The sequence below is a fragment of the Mastigoproctus giganteus genome, chromosome 5 (genome assembly GCF_048544385.1).
Source record: "Mastigoproctus giganteus isolate SK-2022 chromosome 5, ASM4854438v1, whole genome shotgun sequence".
NCBI lineage: Eukaryota > Metazoa > Arthropoda > Arachnida > Uropygi > Thelyphonidae > Mastigoproctus > Mastigoproctus giganteus.
In genome coordinates this window covers 69,699,211-69,722,657 of record NC_143579.1, presented here as the reverse complement: position 1 = coordinate 69,722,657, position 23,447 = coordinate 69,699,211, and the positions used below count along the sequence as shown (strand labels likewise).

Sequence of the window (23,447 nt, the reverse complement as noted above, 5' to 3'; positions counted from 1 at the left end):
GGTCTGATGCTAATGAAGTAAATCTGTGCACCCACTTGGCATAACAGATTTGGACAATGATGATTCCTTTAATTACAATATACGTTATAATTCAAGTAAAAAATAGGTAACTAGAGGTACAATTTTCAAGATTATTACAAATTCAACAAATAACTACTGATATCTACAGAACAAACAGGTGAGAAAAAGCCAAACTGACAGGAAACAAGTAATTTCCCCCCTGTAATATTTCAATTGTTGGCTTGAGAAATGGAGACTGTGTGTGGAGTGGAAAGAATTAACGATGTTAGTGTCAAAAAACTGAACACTACTCTTAATTAGTTAACTTTTGGCAACAATGATTGTATTGCAAGTTTTTTCCATGTGTACTTTAAAAAAAAAACAAACAGGAATTTGAAAGAATAAGTATTTATCAGCTATATTTTACACATACTATTCAAACACTATATACACATACAATATCTGAGTCATGTTTAGCATTAATCAAAATTAGAATTTATTAAGGCTCTGTAAAAGGAGATCTCGCAACTTGGGCCTTACTGTGGAGTCACAGTCACAGAAAATGTGTGTAGAATGATCTTCAATTCTAATCAAGGTATCTTCATTTTGCTGGTGGTACAAAAAAAAAAAAAAGTTTTAGGGTTTTTAAATAATAAAATACTAAACAGTATCACAAATCATTAAGACATCAGCAGTTCTGTCGAACTTTCTCTCTCTCTCTCTCTCTCTCTCTCTCTCTCTCTCTCTCTCTCTCTCTCTCACACACACACACACACACACACACACACTCTTCCAGAAATAAAAAGTGGAATTTGTAACAAACCCCACTTTTTATTTCTGGAAAATTTTTTTAGTGTTTATCAATTTGGTTTGCAGTATTTATTGTTTTAATTTTTAATAAAAAAAAAATCATATATTTGAAAAATGATATATATTATATTTTTACATGTCATATTTAAAAAAAAAAAAAAAACACCTACATGAATAAAATATAAACAAGAAACTAATTTTCCCATTCAGAGAACCATTAATTGTGCGAAATTTTTTAACATGTGCATATATTTCTGTTTATTAAATGTATAAATACTTCAAAAAAATTTAAAAAATATTTGTATGTATTAGATACTATTATTCACTTTCAGATGTTTTCAAAATTTATTTCAATAGCATGCTTCAACAGTGCATGAAATTTGAAATGCATGTATCTTGCTTCCTGTACAGTAGCATCCATTTTTGAAAATACACTGAATAAAAAATACTTCTACAAAAGTTAGACAACTATATATTCTTCCTTGTTTGTATATTGCTGCTGAATAGAAATGGATGGCTTGTGGTAGCAGGTAGATGCATTTGTACAGAGCAAAAAAAAAAAAAAAAAGGCACCTATGACAACATCCTTCTATCAATGCAAGAAAAAATCTGACAATTTTACTTGTACAGAAAGATACTAACGAAACAATGAACTTTAAGGGAATGTTTCCATCAATCAGATATTGTAGTAAATCATTGCAAGCTTTCTTGCTGCTTCTGCTTTGGATATTTCTCCAAACTGAAATGATATATATTATATTTTTACGTCATAGTTAAAAAAAAAAAAAAAACCCTACAGGAATAAAATATAAACATGAAACTAACTTCTGCCCAAGATCAGAAGTTAACTGTCCAAAAAAAAAAAGGCTTTTTCACCAAGCTGGATGATGTTATATAGCATTTTTTAGGTGAATTCATTAAATTTCATTCCATGCTACTTTTCTGTTGAATGTGAAACTCAGTACTGCATAACAGAAAAGATGGGATGGGGAGATGCCTGACGTTTGCTCTTGAGACCAAAAATAGTAGTGGCATGTGATGCAAGAAAGCAAGTGTATGAGCTTATGCAGCATCAGCCAAAAAAAAAAAAAAGTAGTTTTACACTTGGTGATCAGTCATCTACCACCTTCATTAGAAAGATGAAAGCAACTTCAGCATTCCTTATATGGGAAAAACTGATCACTTAGAATTCGGGGCTTAGGAGGATGCAATAATCAATTGCAGATAACGAATAATGATGTCAATATGACAGCTGTCAGTGGTATTATGTTTAACATGGCTGAAATATTTGATGGCATATCTCCTACTGCTCTTGGTATATGAGGCGATACTTTATCAGAAAAATAATTATAAAAAATGTTTGATTATTTATTTCAGTAATGTATATATACGAGGGCTGTTCCAAAAATAGGCAGACTGGCAATACTGCTTCGTTGCTAAGGAAAAGAGTGACGAGTTTGCAGTCTAGGAATGTTTCCCACCTTTTCTTAGTTAGTTTGTGCAAGCGTATCATGTAGTATTCATTTTTGCATTTGTTATAACAGTTTATGTGAAGTGTGTTTTATGATGGGAGATGGGAAAGATATTTCGTTAATTATTAGACAAAGGATTGCGACTTAAGTTTGTGTAAAGTTAGGAAAAGTGGTCAGAATACGTTTGAGATTATTCAAGAAGCATATGGTGAAGAAGCCTTGGGCAGAACAGCCATATTTAAATGGAGGAAGCAGTTAAAGGACGGAAAAAAAAAAGGTACAAGATAAACAAAGAAGCAGGTGTCCATGAATCTCGGTGAACAATGAAAACAGACATTTATCGATTCGAGATTTGGCAGTTCAGTTGAATGTTGGTGTAGCAAGATGTCATGAAATTGTAAAGACGCACATTAACATGTAATGTGTTTGTGTAAGATGGGTACCGCGCAATCTTACAGCAGAACAAAAAGAACGCCACATTGAACTTTGTGTCAAGCCTTTATTGACAAGGTGGAAGAAGAGCCTGACTTTTTGAATAAAATAATCATGTCACGAGTCCTGAATAAAAACATTTTGATCCGGAGTCCAAACAGCAGTCAAGCATACGGAAACAGCACGATTCACCACCTCCAAAAAAAAAATTGAGTTTTTGGTTCATCAAAAAAAAATTGATGTTGATTTTGTTTTTTGACGCCCATGAAATAATACTGCATCACTGGGTTCCCAAGAAACAAACTATAATTGAAGAATATTATGTTAACACGTTGTGAGTTTACCTCAAAGGAGCAATTCACAAAAAAAAGACTGGAACTGCTTAATCAAGAATGGTTTCTTTTTCAAGATAACACTAGGCCACATGTCACACATCTAGCAATGCAAGCCTTAGTGAAAATTGGTGGTCAGCCACTAGGCCACCCTCCATACAGCCCAGACCTAGAACCATGTGATTTCTGGGCTTTCCCAAGCCTCAAAAAAGAGTTGAGAGGAAAACAATTTAACACAAATGAAGAAGTTAAATCTGCCACATCCGCTATCCTGCAACACCTTTCAGAAAATGGGCTGCAGCACGTTTCAGAAGCTAGTGAACAGTTGTAAAAGGTGTATAGAATGTGAAGGATGCCATTTCGAAAAAGAGACCCATACCAACCTCCCAAGTGACTCAAACCTGGAGCAATGATCTCAGTCCACATATTTTTGGATATAGTAGAATGTTGGTTATACGGTTATAGAGTAGAATGTTGGTTATATGGTTATATAGTAGAATGTTGGTTATGCTTGCACCTTCACGATGGTGGGACTGTTAGTAATAATGGGTATAACCTCCATGCACAAGTACATGGTGGGTGACCACCCAGGTGTGAACTAACGTAAGCAGGAGTCGAGGTGTGGCGCCCACAACACATGGAGGAACGCCGCCCCTCTATGTTACCAGGCAGTACTAGGTGGTAGCTGACTCTCATCAACCGGTGAAATACCACCACTTTCCTTATTGGAGGCTTGAAGTGGTGGAACCCATGTTTAGTCTCTAGAGCTAAGTTCCGGTCAACCCTTCCCTATCTCTTCCATCATGCAGTATGATTGATGACTTTTGAGGTTATGATGAATGTCGTGGCGAGATCCAATATTCCTTACATTTCGAGGGTACAGCTCTAAAACGGTGTTCGCAGGCCGGCCGCTAGTTAGTACACTGGACCGAACCTATTGGTAACTCTCTAGGAGGATTCCGGATCAGCTAGTGTATAATCTTGCTACCTCTACTCTGCCAGATAGTGACTGGAGGGAGTCCGAGTAGTGTGTATGCGGGGAGCATTGTCGAGGCCACGTTATGTCAAGGATCTGGGTATATTCTTACCATATGTATGCCATATCCAAAAATTTCATTACTTCATACAGCATGTCCCACCCACTTTTTCTTACTATTGAATACACCATGAATTGTCAAACTAATAGAGCAAGCTTATCCGCGAAAAGATCTAAATCTCCCAAGGACTTCCTAATTCATTTCACAAATATACGTGGTCTCAATTCTAATCTCAACGATGTCCATTTCCACTTGCAGTCTGCCAAACCCCATGTACATTTTCTGACAGAATCTCAGTTATCGGTTGATTCAACTACTGCTCATCTCAGATGCCCAAATTATTTGCTGTATGATTCCTTTCGCCTCAAAGGTGGTACTTGTGCATATGTCCGTTCTGATATTCCCTGTCAGAGACTTGGCAATTTGGAATCTCCTCTCTTTGATCTTCTCTGGCTTAAAATCTCTCTACCTCATTGTGTCAAATTCATCTGTTGTCTCTACCGTTCTCCCAACTCCACTAATCACTTGGAACTCTTTGACTTCCTCTCTTTGCAACTTGACTTTCTCCAGTCCAACTTTCCTAGCAGTGAGGTAATTTTCCTTGGTGATTTTAATGTTCACAACTCCAGCTGGCTTCCGTTTTCTAGTCACACCGACCCAGCAGGTCGAGATGCTGAGGCTTTTGCAATTACTAATGACCTAGCACAGATTGTTCATTTACCTACAAGAATACCGGACAATCCTAATCGTACAGCCAATAAGCTTGATCTTGTTCTCACAAACAACCCTTCTAAGTACACGGTCGAAGTGAGAGGTCCATTAGGCACTTCAGATCACAACTTGGCGATTGCCTCTTCTCCAATGGAACCTTTATCTCATGGCTATTCCCAACCTCGTGTTGTTTGGCATTACAAGAATGCAAAATGGGATGACCTGCGAGACTTCTTTTCTTCTTTTCCTTGGTCGGATTACTGTTTCAAAACTTCTGATGTCAACGTTTGCTCAGATCGTGTCAGGGAAATTATTCTTGCAGGAATGGAATCCTTTATCCCACACTCCACTTTAAAATCTCGTCCTTTATCTAAACCTTGGTTTTCCAATAAATGTGCTAAGGCTGTTCAAGAGAAGAATGTTGCATATCGTACTTGGCTTGTTTCTAATTCTTCAGTTTCATTTTCTGCCTACACCAAAGCTCGCAACAATTGTAAAGCAGTTATTAATCAGTCCAAACTAGAGTTTGAACAGGCTAAGAGTAGAAAACTTGCTTCTTGCCCTAATGGTAGCCGAGCATTCTGGTTTCTTGCCAAAGCTATTGGCCGCAACTTCTGCCCATCTCTACTCCCACCTCTGTCCAATCGAGATGGTTCTGTTGTCACTTCAGCCAAGGATAAAGCTGACCTGCTAGCATCCCATTTTTCTTCCAGATCATGTATTAATGATCTTGGTAAAACGCCTCCCACTATTCCCAACATGTTCCATTCAATGGCTCCTGTGGTCTTCCGTCAAAAGGATATCAGAAGGATTTTGATGAATCTTGATGCTATGAAAGCTCCAGGTCCTGATGGTATTTCTCCACTTGTTCTCAAAACCTGTGCTCTTGAACTTACTCCTATTCTTTGCCGCCTTTTCTCACTTTCTTATTCCAAAGGTGTTTTTCCTTCTGCTTGGAAATTTGCTCATATCCAGCCAGTTCCTAAAAAGGGTGACAAATCCCTCCCATCCAATTATCGTCCCATTGCAATTACTTCTACTCTTTCTAAAGTAATGGAGAAATCAATTAACCGCCAACTCTTAAACTACCTAGAAACCTTCCGTCTGATCAACGATCGCCAGTATGGATTCCGTCAGTGTCGATCCACTGGTGATATTCTGGCTTATGTTACCCATTTATGGACTAATTCAATGGAAAGGTTCGGTGAAACACAAGTAGTTGCTCTTGACATCTCAAAGGCTTTTGATCGTGTTTGGCATAAAGGTCTTCTAAACAAGCTTCCATCTTATGGTTTGCCAACTGTTTTTAGTAATTGGTTATCCAGTTTTCTCTCTGATCGCTCATTGAGGGTGTTGGTAGATGGGTCTGTCTTCTAACTTCTCCACTAATGCCGGTGTCCCCCAAGGTTCAGTTCTTTCCCCCACTCTTTTCCTCTTATATATCAATGACCTTATTCCATTGACTGGAAATCCTATCCATAGTTTTGCCGATGATAGCACATTGCATTCAACTTTCCATTTTGAGAAACCTTGTCCTGCTCAATCAGCTTCAACTTCTCGAAAATCTGTTACCAATTCCTTAAATGCCGATCTTCAGGTAATTCTCCAGTGGGGCAAAGACAACTTAGTTGATTTCAACCGTTCTAAAACTCAGTATTGTCTTATATCTCACAAAAAGGATTCTACTGCTCGTATGCTTATCTTTAGTGACACTCCAATTTCTAGGCAAAATGATATATCTCTTTTGGGGATTACCCTGACTTCTAATCTCTCTTGGCACAAGCACATTACAAATATTGCTTCCTCTGCATCTAAAAAACTTGGTTTTCTCTTTCGCTCTCGGCGTTACTTTTCTTCCAAACAGCTGCTCACTCTGTATAAATCGCAAATCCGCCCTGCCATGGAATATTGTTCCCACATCTGGGGTGGTGCCCCCAAAACCTCTCTCAGGATTCTTGATTCCATTCAGAAGAGGGCAGTTAGGTTAATTAAACATCATTAGTCATCTCTAACAGAGTCTCTCCACTCGCTTTCTCATAGACGCACTGTTTCGCTGCATGCCTCTTCTACAGATACTTCCATGGGCACTGTTCTTCTGAATTGGCTTCTATAATTCCCGCTCTCTCTTTCAAAACAATCCGAACACGTGCCGCCACCAGCCAACATCCATTTACTGTCCAACTTCAAACCCACAGAACCAACTTTTCATCTTCCTCATTTATTCATTCAACTGCCGTTTTCTGGAACAACCTTCCTTCATACGTATTTCCTGAAAATTACAATCTACAGAAGTTCAAGTCCAATGTCAACAAATATCTTCTTTCGTCTTCTCAACCTCCAAAGCAAGCGCGGTACTAAGTCCCATAGGTTCTAATACCTCTCGTGTTTGGGATTCGCATAAAAAAAAAAAAAAAAAAATACGGAACAATTTGAAAGGCTCATTTTTCTTCTTGTTTTTAAAAATTTATTATTATTATTTTTTTTATTAATGGTAGTATTTGAGACAAATGTTTATTGTGCTACGAGAGTATTTCTGTCTTTTTTTTTTTTTTTTTAACTTTGTATATCTGGTGAAATGTTGAATTAGGACTGATGGATTTTCTCAGAAACCAGGAGTGACAGAGTTTAGTAATTCTCTTCCGTGAACCCAATTTTCCATGACATATTTTGTTCTCTTCTTTTCATATTTGGTTAGTTTAGCTCCAGATTCAGTAAGAATAATATTGGCTCGAAACCGTGAGATTTATTATTTTTCTCAGTTTTTTTTTTTTTACGGTAAAATGTCGAAAAAAAGAAACAGCATTGAAATGGGCAGAAAACCAGGAAGAATGTGATATAATCAAATTGATATTATTAAGGAACTTAAAAAAAAAATTTTTTTTCCACATAAAATTTCTGCAGTAAAATATCTATTCAAATATACATACATATGTATATGTGCAAATTATTATTATTTTTCAAATTAAATAAATAAATGGGGGGGTATACACAGACTAAAAGATTAATGGTAGCCGCAGGCAGAGGCAAAAGTGATTCTTGCACTGCTTCTATTGTAATGAGCAGCAGCCTAGAGAGCAATTTGCTGGGGATTTTAAGAGCTGCTGGGAGTCCTCATGGAACATGTAAATACATGGGCTGTGTTAGAGTAACTAAAAGTATGAACAAGTGCATGTACACTAATACTAGAAGTCAAGTAAATACTAGTAAAGTAAATGTACACTAATACTAGAAGTAAAGTAAATAAAATTGATGAATTTGAAGTGCCGATAAAGACATCAAAGGCAGATATTTTTGGGATATCAGAGTGCAGAATTAGAATATTAGAATTAGATAAGCAGTGCAGAATTAGAATTTAGGGAGTACAATGTGTACAGAAAGGACAGACAGGGTAGGAAGGGAGGAGGGGTTATGCTGTTAGTTAAGAAATGCATAAAATCTAAGGAAGTACATCCAGTTGACACGGGTGGACAATGCAATGTTGAGTCTGTTTGGTGTGACATAAACACTGGGAAAGGGAAAATGAGAGTAGGAGTATGTTATAGGCCTAATGACTCTGATGATTATGATGAACAGTTGTGCAGAGAGATAGAATGGGCCAGTAAATTAGAATGTCTTGTAATGGGGGATTTTAACTTTCCAGATATTGACTCTAACTTGTGAATTGGTCACTCTCACACTAGCAAGACTTTTGTGTATTTATTGGAGGATTGTTTTCTACAGCAATATGTTCAAGAGGCAATCAGAGGGAATAATACTCTTGATCTGATTATCAGTAGTGTTTATTCATGCATTAGGAATTTGCAGATAAAGGAACCACTAGGTGACAGTGATCACAGTGTACTAATGTGGGATTTACTTAAAGATGTAACTACCATCAAGGGTAAAGGGAAGGGTTTTTGTTTTCGTAAAGGTGACTACAGAGGTCTCAGACAGTTTTTAAATTCTATACAGTGGGATCAACTGGTGATGTTACCAACAGTAAATTCCAAATGGGAAGCCTCGAGGGACTTAATCTTGAAGGTTACCAGGCTTTTCATACCAACTAAAAAAATACTGTTCAAGGTTCAGGCTTAAATGGTAGTTGGATAAATTAATGAGGTTCGTGGCAGAAAAGAAAAAATGCATTGGATGCATATAAATTATCACTCGACACAAAAGTCTACAGCAGATATAAGCTAGTATGTAATCAAGTCACAAAGGAGGTTAAGCAGGTGAAGGGAGATTATGAGAAATCTTTAGCAAAGGACACAAACAAAAACAGCAAAGAGTTCTTTACTTATGTAAACTCTAGAAGGAAGGGGATGAATCAGATTGGTCCACTTAACAAAAATGGTCCGACTATTGATGATCCTGCTGAAATAGCTGATAAACTGAATGAGTATTTTGCATCTACATTCACACACGAGGAAGGGAATTCAAGAAGTTTATCAAACTCTAACAGGGAGATAAGGGGAAGTCTTGTCTGACCAATTTGATTGGATACTACGATGTGTCCACAAAGGAACTGGATGCAAAAAATAATTTTGATATCATATACTTAGATTTCAGGAAAGCTTTTGATACTGTTGCAGATGGAAGACTGCTGTACAAATTGGAGCAGTATGGCATCAAGCTTATACAGCTGATGCTGTATAAGCTTGTTTTCTTGCATCATATGCCTCAACTAATGCTAAATTCAATTTTTTCTTCCTACTTAAAGTTTTTTTTTTACTTTTACCTTAATATATTATTACAGAATTTATTTAATTTTTTCTTATGTTCGATTCCGAAAATTTTGCTATCCGGAAGAGATCTGACATTAATTATTTCAGATAACTGATGCTCTACTCTGTGTGTGTGTGTGTGTGTGTGTGTGTGTGTGTGTGTGTGTGTGTGTGTGTGTGTGTGTGTGTGTATAAAGTATATTTTATGTAGAAAGTGTGAAGAAGATTTTGGTTTAAACCTATTGAATCTACGGTATACACTGTGAGCTCGACTAAATGGATAAGGAATGTAGTGATATATGTTATGAAAAAGAATGTAGTGATATGTGTTATGAAAAAGAAGAAGAAATAGACAGGAAATTAAAAATAAAAAGAAGATGTGAAAAGGCGACCAAAATAAGATTACATTGCGGTGTTTTTCACAATTTCAGTGTCATCATCAGAGGTCATCCACCGAAATTATGAGAAAGACAGCAATGTTCTTGCTTCCGACATGTTCTGTATGCTATGGTACACATGTACTGTAACCACGTGTTGAGAACGAAATTTTTAAAATTCTAAGATTTACGGTAAGAATAAGGTCTATCCATTTAGTCGAGTTCACAGTGTATACCGTAGATTCAAAACGTTTAAACCAAAATTTTCTTCACACTTTCTACATAAAATATACTTTATATACATACTCACATTATGGCTGTAGGGTACATTTTGCTAATGCAGTGTCCCTGATCCATAATCAATGTTATCTTCCTTTTCGTACAGTCACATTCCACCTTCTTAATACAATTATTCTTTATTATATATATATATATATATATATATATATATATATATATATATATATATATACATACATATATAATTTTAGTCTTTTATCACTGTGATGGATAAACTTTCATTTTAATGTGGCGTGAATGCTATTGCTGGTTTAACAATTTTACATTATACGCTCATTAATAGCATAAATTTTATTTGATTTATGGTTTTTATTTAGGGCGAGGGGCATTTCAGTCAGTAAAGCCTGACTGTCTGCCTAGCAATTGGTGTGCTAGCAGTGGTCGGTTAGCCTACTATTATATGTTGAATTTAAATTTAAATTGCTAAAAGAATTCTTACCAGACAATAGGTTGGTGGAAATAATAATAATAAGGTAAAGTTAGGAGAAATTAATAATTTAAGGAAAAAGAGTAAGGAAAAATTAGGGAACAAAATTACATTCTTTCACACGGTCATCTCTCCGTTACTTCTTCAATTTAAAACTAAATTGTTAGTTTTAGGTATACCTGATTATAAGTATATTTTTAATTTCTGAAATCCAAAATATTTGGTGTTAATAGTAAACTGGGATTGGGACCCAAAGCCCAACGGGTATGCATGAATATAAAATACGATACGCATTTATATATATATTATATATAAAAGGTAAAATAAAATTTATGCCAGTAGCATAGCAAACCAGTAGAGTGAAAATGAGCTTAACCAAGAAGACAATACAAAAGAAAAATAAAGAGAGTACTGTTGGAGAATCACTCCTAAATAATTTAGAAAATGAAGGGAAAATACAAAGAAATTTAATGGCATCTCCTTGATGGCACCGGTTTCCGAATTGTGTGAAATCACTAATATGAAAACGCAAGCTACCAACAATACATTAAAAATGACATCTGATAGTATGAACCAGAGCTGTAATGCTCAATACAATAAAAGGTTAACCATGTATTGAAAAAAATGACTACATTACTATGGCTCAGTTAAAATTACACAAGACAGGATTTCCTATTCGGCCTATTGTTTCCTACAGAAACTCGGCATTTTCATCTTTGGCCACACATGTGTATAGCATTATAAAACCTTTCAGCCAGGTGATGCAATTTGGGATTAAGAACTACGATACATTATTTAATAACCTTAAGGACTGTAGACGTGGCGATAATGATAATTTATTCTCACTAGATGTTACCTCGTTATATATGAATGTAAATGTTGAATTACACATTAGATATTATTTGGGATATGTTTAAATAATAATTCTATACCGATTAATTATACGAAGCTTCCTATTAAACAAATTTTTCACTTAATTAAACTTTTAGATGAGGCCAACTATATCCCCTTTCAAGACAAAGTATACAAACAAATTTTTGGTTTGCCGATGAGATTGAGCCTGAGCAGCTTAATATCAGAGGTATATATCTCAACGATTGAGCATATACATTTGACGCCTTTTCTACTCCTTATCACATACTATGGGAGGTATTTAGACTATGTTCTAGTTATTATTGATAGTAGTACTATCCAAGACATTTTACATTCGTTTAATAATATTCACTCTAAACTCAAATTTACATTGGAAAGGGAGGGTATGGATACAAGGTCATTAAATTTTCAAAATTTCACTCTTACTCGGGACTCGAATAAAATCCAATTTAACATCTAATCATAAACAGTGGTGAGCTGTGAACATTTTAACAATGGGCTCGCAGTTTTTCCGAATTTCTACTGAGTAATTTGATTGGTCACAGAAGTGATGTCATCCACAATTTCCACCAGAGGTGCTTCCCACGCTCCCACTACTAGTAGTGTGATTAGTGCGTGTGATGCATTTTTCGTGACTGACCGGTATGATATCTCGAGTTGTTACCCCCTTAAACATGTGTATAATGTATGTGTACAAAGTCTATCTAAATAAAACCAAAATCCTCGTCGTCATGCCTTCCCTTACAATGATACCTCAATACGATAGTATCTGGAGTTCTTTCTAGAATTTTTGAATAGTATGACATCACAATCATACTTCCTGAAGTTACTACTACAGTATGATTGCAACAATAAAAGTATTTGTCATACGACTGCGAGAATACAAGTGTTTATCATATGATTGCAACAATAAAAGTATTTGTCATATGCCTTTAACAATGCAAATATTTGTTAACAATTTTTTTTCGTCTCACATTTTCGTTACATTCCATTGTCAGGTTCCCCTAACAGTTGCATATGTTGTTTCAACTACAAGATCGGTACTTCAATTGACGCTGTTTTCTAGAGACTGTATACTTGCAATCGCAAGCATTCATCTTTTACTTTAGTTATCATAAATCCATTGTATTGTGTCTTCAAGAAATTATGAAAATAAAATACTTACAATACAAAAGCTCTTTAATTTCATAATCTATATGCACACCCAGGGTCCTGAGCTGGATATCATCATTCTTCTTTTTCTTGGTGATTCCTCTCTTTCTCTCTCAGGGTAACTTGGGAATTTTTTTTTTTTTTTGGCTGGTGCAGCATAAGCCTTAGGCTTCCTTACACCACATGGCTAATAATACTAATACTAAACCAAAATACCTAAAAGAAATGCGAAGGATGTTTCACATAAACCATCTACCGTGTGTGCTTGGCACATGGGCAACTTTTTTTATTCGACTTTTTTTTTTAACAATTCGGGAAATATAATGGATACAATTTTTTTCATGATAAAATTTTAATATTGCGAAAAAAAAATAACATGAAATATTTCCCATATCACAAATAACATAAAAACTATTACAAAACTTTCCACAATATAAAAACAAATATTACATGAAAAATTTATTCTAAAAATTGCCAAATGCAATTTACTTCTTTATTAATATTTGTTGTCGATCTGCTTTGCTCAATAGCTGAGCGATGATTACAGAGTGATTTGACGTAACAATCCGGATCAAACTGAAGCAATGGTTTTCTATTTAGATCGGTGGTTCCCAACGTGGGTCCCACGCCCCACATGGGGGAAATTTGATTGTTCAGGGGGGCAAATCAAAAATTGCTCGTCTAGAGTTTAAAACAACCGCCTACTATGATTTCACTTGTACAAAAAAAGAATTGTTGGTATCTCAATTTGAAATAAGCATTCGTTAAATGTTGTACTTTCTACAGAGCCGCACTTGAAAGTTTGGAGTAATATCAACTACAGTTTGCTCTGAGAGTACTGCTTACTATGCCTAGTGAAGGAATAGTACGTACTGTATTGGATGATTGCTTATGGCATGCGCAATGCGCAAGCAAAGTGGTTGTCTACTGTAGCCTACTGCGAACTCCGTATGTTATATGAAATAGGTAATTCCTTTCATACAAACGCTCATTTGGGCGTTGTGACTGTACATTTGGCGATCTCAGATTAAAATAAAAAATTACTTTGTCTGCGCACAGAATTATTATTAATGAAGAACCGTGATACACAATGGTATGTATTTGTCGTATATGTATATTTCTGTGGTCTCAGTAAATAAGCAAATAAGTCCAAAAACTCGAATTTGCAGGAGAGGAAAAATAAACTTCACACTCTCATATATTCGAATATACAAATATTTATTACTCACACTAAAACTGCAATAAAGAAGATTAGCATTAGTAGAGGCATATGATGCAAGAAAGCAAGCTTATTCAGCATCAGCCAAAAAAAAAAAAAAAAACACCACTCCCATTTCACCCCTCCGTTCGTTCGAAATACCTGTCCAGTTGAGCCTTAAATTTGTTTAGGCTATCAACTTCAACAACAAGTGACGGAAGTCGGTTCCACCAACCAACCACCCGCTGGCCAAAGGCAAATTTCCGCACATCTATCCGACATCCGTCCTTCCTCAATTTGAATTTATGCCCTCTGAGGTGATTATTTTCAGGAAGATGAAGAATCCCATTGGCATTGAGCATGCTCAAACCATTCAAAGCCTTATACACCTCTATCAGATCACCTCGCCGGTGCCTAGTCTCCAGACTCTGTAATTTGCAAAACTTAAGCCTTTCTTCGTAAGAGCAACCCTTTGTTCCATTCGCTAATCTTGTTGCCCTTCTCTGTACCCGTTCCAGCAGCTCTACATCCTTCTTGAAATGAGGCCTCCAGACCTGCATACAGTACTCAAGATGTGGCCTAACCATTGCCTTATACAAGGGAATAATCACCTCCTTATCCCTGCTAGAAAAATTCCTGTATATCATTGACAAGACACCATGAGCTACTCTTGCAGCTTGTCTGCACTGCTCAGAGAACTTCATATCTGCCTGCACAATTACCACAGGTCCTTTTCATTCTCCACCACTGTCAGTGTAGTACCACAGAGTTGATATGTTGCTCTGGGGTTACTGTTTCCCATACGTAGTACTTTACATTTGTCAATGTTAAACTTCATTTGCCACCTCTCAGCCCATCTGTTCAACCTTTCCAGATCCTGTTGCAGCAGCATAGCATCAGTAGTGTCCTTAACAACCCTGCCAACCTTTGTATCATCTGCAAACTTGGACATTAAACTTGATATCCCATCATCAATATCGTTCATAAACACCGAAAACAACAACGGACCCAACACTGAACCCTGAGGAACTCCACTAATAACATTAGTCCACGTTGAGCAGTGTCCATTGATTACCACTCTCTGTCTTCTGCCACTCAACCATCCCTTTATCCATAGCAGCAATTTGCCTCCAATGCCACACTGCTCCAATTTGTGCAGCAGTCTTCCATGTGCAACAGTATCAAAAGCCTTTCTAAGATCCAAATATATAATATCAAAGTTATTCCCTGCATCCAGTTCTTTTGTGACTACATCATAGTATCCAATCAAATTGGTCAGGCAAGACCTGCCCTTAACAAAACCATGCTGCGTCTGAGCTATAACTGAATTCTTGTCTACATGATCCTGCAGTGCTTCTTTAACCAGTGCCTCCATTAATTTTCCTGGAACAGAAGTTAAACTCACAGGTCTCTAATTACTTGTGTCAGCCTTTGATCCTCCTTTGTGAATTGGGGTTACATTTGCACATCTCCAGTCTATAGGTACCTCCCCTGAGTCCAAAGAAGCTCTCATAATTATGGTAGGGGTATTTGCTTACTTCCTTTGCTGCCTCCTTTAATATAACTGGATAGATCCCATCCACCCCAGGTGCCTTTTTTATGTTTATCCTCAACAATCTCTCCTCCACTTTCCTCTCAGTTATTACAAAATCATCCAGCTCAATGCCAATGTTTACTTTACCTACATCATTCTCCTTCCTGAATAACTCCTCATGCGTGAATGTAGATGCAAAATACTCGTTTAGATTGTTAGCCACCTGAGGCAGGATCTTCAACTGTTGAACCATCAATATCCAGTGGACCAATCTGATTCATCCCTTTCCTTCTTGAGTTTAAATATGTAAAGAACTCTTTTCTGTTTTTCTTTGCATCCTTTGCCAAGGATTTTTCGTAGTCTGCCTTTGCCTGCCTAATCTCCTTTGTGACTTTGTTATAGACCAACTTATATCTATCATAGGCTTCCATGTCACCCATTAATTTTTATGTATCCCATGCATCTTTCTTCTCTGCCACATGTCTCATTAGTTCATCTGACAACCATTTAGGCCTAAACCTTGAACAATATTTCTTAGTTGGTATGTAAAGTCTGGTAGCCTCCAAGATTAGTTCCTTGAATGCTTCCCATTTTGAGTTTGCTGTTGGTAACATCATCAGTTGGTCCCACTGCATAGAATTTAAATACTGTCTCAGACCATCATAGTCGCCTTTACGAAAACAAAAACCCTTCCCTTTACCTCTGATGGTAGTTACCTCCTTGAGTAAATCCCACTTCAACACACTGTGATCACTGCTACCTAGTGGTTCATTTATCTGCAGATTGTTAATGCATGAAGAATCACTACTGATAATCAGATCAAGAGTATTGCTCCCTCTTGTTGCCTCACGAACATGCTGATGTAGAAAACAATCATCCAATAAATCCACAAAAGCCTTGCTATTGTGCGAGTGACCAATCCACAAATTCCAGTCAATATCTGGGAAATTAAAATCCCCCATTATAAGACTGATTTACTGGCCCACTCTATTTCCCTGTACAATATCTTATTATACTCATCAGAGTCATTAGGCCTATAGCACACTCCTACTCTCAATTTTGATTTCCCTATGCTTATGTCACACCAAACTGACTCGACACTGCCCTGTCCATCGATGTCGACTGGCTTCACTTCCTTGGATTTTATGTGTTTCTTAACTAATAGCATAACCCCTCCTCCCCTGTCTATCCTTTCTATACACATTGTATTCCCCAAATTCCAGTTCCGCATTCCTTATATCTGTGTGACACCACGTCTCTGATATCCCAACAATATCTGCCTTTGATGTTTTGAGCAATACCTCAAATTCATCAAATTTATTTACCAAACTCCTAGCATTGGTGTACACGCAGGTATACATGCACCTGTTTCTATTCTTAGCTACCCTAACACAACCCATGTGTTTACTTGTACCGCAATGACTCCCAGCAGTCTCTGAAATATCCTGCGTCTTGTTTTTCAGGCTTCTGCTCATTTCAATAGAAGCAGTGCAAGAATAACTTCCACCTCTGCCAGTGGCTACTGTAATCTATTAGTCCTTGTATCCCCCCCAACTAGCAGTTTTCCGACCCACCTAACACTGCCTCGACAGCATCAGCAAAGATATCTGCATGTCACATAATAGTAAATAATAAATACTTTATTATAGTGCACTTATCTCATTTTTGACAAATTAGACTTATCTGCTTGTTCACAGAGACCACAGATTTAATAGCCTGAATTCAGTAATTTGTGTGATTTATTAATTCAAAAAGCATACTAATAATTAATTTTGACATATTAAAATTAAATTAAATTAACTTTAATGCATAGTTTATTTTTAGTTTTTGATTTATCTTATATTTATTTCTTTCAGTTGCACAGTAAAATGAGTAGTGCAAGTAAAAAAAAAAGTTTGTCAGTATTCAGAGGAATACTTAAAATTTGGTTTCATACCCGCTGTCCATGATCAAAGGTCACCTTTTTGTCTTTTATGCCAACAATGCTTGAACAACGAATCAATGAAACGAGGTCTTGAGGTGCATTTGAAGGCGAAACATAATGCTCATGTAAATTCAGATTTAAATTACTTTCAAACTTTAAAGAAGAATTTAGAAAAAAGAGCAACATTAAAGTCTCTGTTTATTGCTCATACTGCAACTGTCAATCGTACTCTTGAGGCTAGTTATGAAATTTCTTTACTCATTGCTAAATCTGGGAAAAATCATACTATAGGAGAGAATTTAATCAAACCATCAATATCAGCATTTCTTAAAACAGTTCTGGAAAAAGATGACAAAGACGTGAAAGCTATGCCACTCAATAACGATACTGTTAGCAGAAGAATAGATGAAATGAGTGAAGATATTGAAATACAACTTGTTGGAAAGCTGAAACAAGAAAATTCTCAGTGCAAATGGATGAATCAACTTTGAGAGACAGTGAAGCCGTACTGATAACTTAGGTAAGATGTATTGATAAAGGTAATTTTGCTGAAGAAATATTATTCTGTAAATCATTAGAGAGCACCACTACCTCCAAAGATATATATAATAAGCTAAAAAATTACTTAGATGACAATAATATACCAATGAAAAATATAACATCTTGTGCTGCAGATGGTGCTCCTAATATGATGGGCAAGAAAAATGGCTGCTTAAAATGGATGAAAGATGAGAATCCAGAAATGCTTCATGTGCATTGTGTGTTATTCATAGGGAAAACTTGGTAGCTAAAAATATTTCGCCTGTTCTTAATGAAGTACTAAAATCAGTTATAAAGTGTGTCAATGCTATTAAAGCTAATGCCAAATGTGAGCATCTCTTCAAGCTTTTTTGTGAAGAACAAAATGCAGACCATGTGAGACTTTTACTTCACACTGAAATAAGGTGGCTCTCAAAAGGAAACTGCTTGAAAAGATTTATGGAACTATTTGATACTATTAGTGACTTTTTAAGTGACAAACCTGAAATGAAGCATCTGTTAAGGGTCAATGGTAAAGCATTTGTGAGTTATTTAGCCGATATCTTTGAAAAACTAAATATATTAAATAAACAACTTCAAGGAACAAATAAAACTCTTGTCGATGGAAAAGCGAAGATATTTGGTTTCATTACATTTATTGAATTATGTCAAAAATATATTTGTAACAAAAATTTTGAACAGTTTCGTTGGCTGCAAAAATGTGAAGTGACTGATACCGCTGTACTTGTTATTGTTGATCATCTGAAAAATTCTGTCCACTGATTTAAAAGAAAGGTTTTCTGATTTAAAACAAATTGATTTTCCAACCTGGATGATGCAACCAATGTTAGTGGATTTGTCTGATGTATCAATGCAGTGCCAAGAACTCTCAGAAATGCAAAATAATGAGTCAGTTAAAACTTTATTCAATATAAAAGGAGTCAGTTAAAACTTTATTCAATATAAAAGGAGCGATGGTATGGCTTTGTGATGAAACAGAAATTAAATACCCAAATTCAACCTACTTTGCAAGAGAGCTATTGTTACCGTTCTTCATATTTAGCTGAATGTGGATTTAGTGCCATAAATGATTTGTTACTAAAGAAAAGAAATCAAATGGATATCACAAAACAGGGAGACTTGAGACTGAAGCTGACTAAATTGGAGCCCAATATAAAATCTCTCTGCAGCAAGCATCAAGCACAAGGGTCTCACTAAATTTAGTGCACTCATCTAGAAGTGACTTTACATGGAATGTTGAAATTATTAAACAATTAAATAATCATTACTAACAATTAAAATATTATAGAAAAATCTTTCATATAAATTATTTTGTACTTGAATTTTAGTTGTCTATTATATGTTTTGAAAATTTACTTACTGTTTTTTTCTTAATAATTTCTAATGATTTCTTCCTAAAACCTAAGTCTTGTGTTCTGAACAAGTTGTAATTAGGCTTCATTTAGGGAATAATTCAATTTTTGAAGATAAAAAATATGTATATCAGTGTTTCCCAACATTACATAGGGGGCATTAGAATTTTAGAAAGACTTGGGTGGGGCATGGTAAAAAAAAGGTTGGGAAACACCGATTTAGATCATAATATCTGCAACGTATTTAATTGTCAACATTATCCATTCATTCACTCAATATTATTCAGTATGCTGAAAGCTCGCTCAGCTTCATCACTGCTAATTGCAATGGTGTCAATCTGGCTTTCTTAATTGAAAAGGGAATTTCACTCGATTTTAATGATAAATCTCTAAAATAATTAATTTTTATTTCATATTTTATCAGAAAACTTAAATTTCTTATTCGGTTTTCACCGCCTGACCACCGAGACGAAATTTCTGTCATTATTTCCCGATTTCGGGTAGCATATGTTTAAAATTTCTTTCAATTCCTCGCCATCAGTGGAATCATTATTTAATTTAAAATCGCTCTGTTGCATTAATAACTTATCCTTTAAGGATAAAACAATGCATTTAATAACTTGTCATGAGGTAATTTTTTAAATGTGTTTTTACTTTCGAATTTGATCCCTTCAAATTCTTTCCACTTCAACATTCTCTCAATTTTAGCGTCATAATTTCTTTTGGAATTTTTCAAATTATCAATAGCATTTATAGTTTGAATAATTAATTTATCTGCTTTTACCATAGTGATTCTGTAAAGCTTCTGAAAGGTAAGAGAGCTCCTGCAGGATGTCGAAATTCCACATCGACAAGTCAGTTTAAGAATCCCGAAAATTTAACTTCTGATTCAAAATGTTTGCACAAACAAAAACTGCATACAGTTTTTGTTTGTTATTTTTAATTATTGCCTGTATGCCATTATATTTTAGAACATTTTTTACACAGTGAAAGCTTCAAGTTCATATAATATCTTAGTTACCTCAAACCTTACGTTGCTACTGTCACTAGTTCTTTGAATACAGTGCAAAATGTCGGAATCACTCGGATATTCAGCTACTGTGACCATGTAAACATAGATAGGAGAAATTTACTGGAAGGCGCAAATCACTCGCTTCTCCGAGAAACATATGCCCATTTGTCGGAGTAAAGGGGAACCACAACACAGGCTATTATCCGTGTCGGGAATCTTCTTAATCTGACTGGCTATGGAAAGCAGATTGATGAGTGCGACTTCTCGGTATATGACTGCAAGTTTTAGGGACACCGCTAACACTGTGAAACGGTAATCCCTTTCACCCTTAATTTGCACTTTTTAATTACCTAAATTGCCTAAAGGCCAGAGGTGAAAACAATGCGCACAAAGTTGCTTCGTAATCCGTTCTTTTTTAAGAAAATTTACACGGAAATTTTCTTCGTTCAACGGAAACTACAGGGCTCACATCTGGTGATTATGGGCTTGGCACACCCAGGGTCCTGTGCTGGATATCATCATTCTTCTCTTTCTTGGTGATTTCCTTCTCTCTCTCTCTCTCTCTCTCAGTGTAACTCAGAATTTTTTTTTTTTGGCTGATGCAGCATAAGCCTCAGGCTTCCTTGCACCATATGGCTAATAATAATAATAATAATTACCAAGGGGAAATTCAAAAAAAATCGCTATAAAGAAGTTGGTTAAACAGAGGTCCGACTGTAATAAAATCAAAAATGAAGCAATTTTAAAATACACAACTGATCGAATGCTGGGGATGGTGTCCCGCTCGTCCCACGTAGTTTCAGCTCTGGATACTCAATAATTGCATTCAGGATTTCATTTGTAAAATAAATGATCATCTCAACAATGGGCTCGCAAATTTTCAAATAAAATAACAATGGGCTCTCCCAAGCCCACTACAGCTCACCACTGATTGTAAACCTACGAACACCGGCATGCTTCTACATTATAACAGCTATAACCCATTCTCCTACAAGAGATCTATTATCTTTAATCAATTTCTAAATGCCTATAAATATTCAATGATGGAATCTGCTTTGGGCTCAGAAATATAAATATTAATCAGCAGATTCTTAAACAGGGGTTATTCCCTTGCTACAATAAACTGAATTAGGGTACAAGCTAGGGATAGGATATAAAATACTACATCAACCAACAATCGTAATATTAAAAAATACTTTATTTCTGTCCCATATGTTGAACAGTGGCATAAACAGCTTAACAGATTCTTTAAAGATACCAAATTTAAAACTGTGGCCAGGCCAATATAGAAACTACACACTATACTGAAAAATCGCTCAGTCCTTTCCTCGTTCGCAACACAAATAAATGACCTGGAATACAACATTTCTTGTATACCAGGTCATTTATTTATTTCTAATCTCCAATCTTCTACATGTTTTGTGCTAATCAACAAGCGGCCTCAGTTCGTGCTTCTCATTCAGTAGCGTCAAAATTAGCCTTTCATGCCATTAGCGAAAAACACTTTTATTCTTTTGGTATACCTCATAACATATTGATTACCTCTTGGCCAATAGACAGTCATATTATACTTTATTTAGTAATATAAGACAATTCATAAAGTTTTCACAAATATAAATAAGAAAGGTAGAATAAATGAAATGCAACTTACCAACTCAATTATATAAGCTGTGGGACTTTCTTCGACTTTAACATCTGTGAAACCAACCTAACAGAGTTGAAAGTGAACAAACATTCCTACATATCATCCATATTTCACATACATATATAATTACAGTTTAGCTATAACCAATAATGATAAAGCTCATATTGTATCTTTAATGCCTTGTCTCTGTCTGAAGTGTTTAATGCATGAGTATGTACTGGAAAGTAATGTCTCTCAGATCATAACCCAGCAGTAGGTGGCCCAGTAAGTTTTAACCAAGATTCTCTATGCAGCAAAAAAGTTTATTAGCAGTAGTAGTGTTTCCTCTTTAATTTGCTTACAAGTTATACTGTTTTAAATGGAAGTATCTTTGAACACACAGTTCACAACACATGCAAAGTAACGTTGACTGTTTTTTTTGGGACTCTACATGGGTTATTTTCACATTTTTGGAAAAAGGGACCAGATACAATTCAGTCCGGTGTGTTGACACAATTGACAACCTCAGAAAACAAATGAAATGAGCAAGACCTGTATGTAATAACTGTTACAAACTCTCTCACTACTTTTTATGAACAAAGAATTTTTCTTAGTTAATTTAGATATTGTTAAATAATATGAACTCTGATAAAATGAACTGCATTTATTAATTATTGAATATATATGACACAGTGAACTGTAATTTCTTTTTTAAATTAAGGGAAGTAAGTTTCAGACACCTGAATAACAATACTACATTCATTATTTTTACTAATCTTAATATTTTCACACATAATATGTCTATATATCCTCATACAATAATTTCTCGGCTAATATACATAAGCTACATTGCAAAATCTATGCAATCAGTGAAAGTGTTTTTTATGATTTTACTTGTTTTCTCCTTTTGCCATCATTTTGTTTAGTGCTGCAGTCAAGAAAACAAGATGCTTAGCAATAATAATAATAATAAAGAGAAAAGTAAATTTTCAAGGGTAGAACAATATGGCTATCTGAGACTAAACAAACCAAATTTGTATGAATAACTGATTTTCTGCTTTAAAGAAATGGTACAGATGTTTATCTCAGGATAAAGTTAAGTTGATGACCAATTTTAAAAGCAGCCAAAATTTTTCATAGTAGAAATTGAAAAATTTATTCATTCATCAGTTGATTATTCCTCATCAGAATAATGAGAAGACATTTCACAGTGTTCCTATAAACATTACAGAACAGTAACTTACCTTAAAATGATAATGTAATTTGTTAATAATGTTTATTTCTACACGATTTCTAGGAACTTATATGCAGTTTTATAATATTGGGATTCAATATGAAATTAAGAAATGTAAGGCCTTTTTATTGAATTTCCCTTGACAGATGCACCTTGAAAATTTTTTCATCTTTAAAATAAAGGGAACAAGCAGTCTAATTCGAAGAACTGAGAACTAACAAAAGAAAAATTAACTCTCAAAATGCTTGCTGTTCTTTCATTTAACTCTGAAGAACAGCTAAAGTACAGGATTTACTTTTCTAGGATTTGAAGTTGTTCCACATCTGCCCTATAGCCCAGATTTATCATTTCATTTTATTTAAGTATATTTGCCACAAGTATGTGATTTTCTTTTCGGTCTATA

At 35.4% G+C, this 23,447-nt stretch overlaps 1 protein-coding gene across 8 annotated transcripts in view; it reads right to left on the bottom strand.

Annotated features, from left to right (window-relative positions):
- Positions 1 to 392: 392 nt before the first annotated feature.
- The window catches only part of IntS9 (integrator complex subunit 9), a 370,946-nt gene continuing 347,891 nt past the window's right edge, over positions 393 to 23,447 (bottom strand). For all 8 annotated transcript variants that reach the window (XM_090373281.1, XM_090373278.1, XM_090373279.1 and 5 more), the window contains 2 exons: positions 21,838 to 21,894; positions 393 to 609 (listed from right to left, as the gene is read on the bottom strand). In XM_090373281.1, the coding sequence (XP_090229407.1) occupies positions 490 to 609; positions 21,838 to 21,894 (177 nt within the window). In that variant the 3' untranslated portion in view covers positions 393 to 489. The remainder of the gene's footprint in view (positions 610 to 21,837; positions 21,895 to 23,447) is intronic.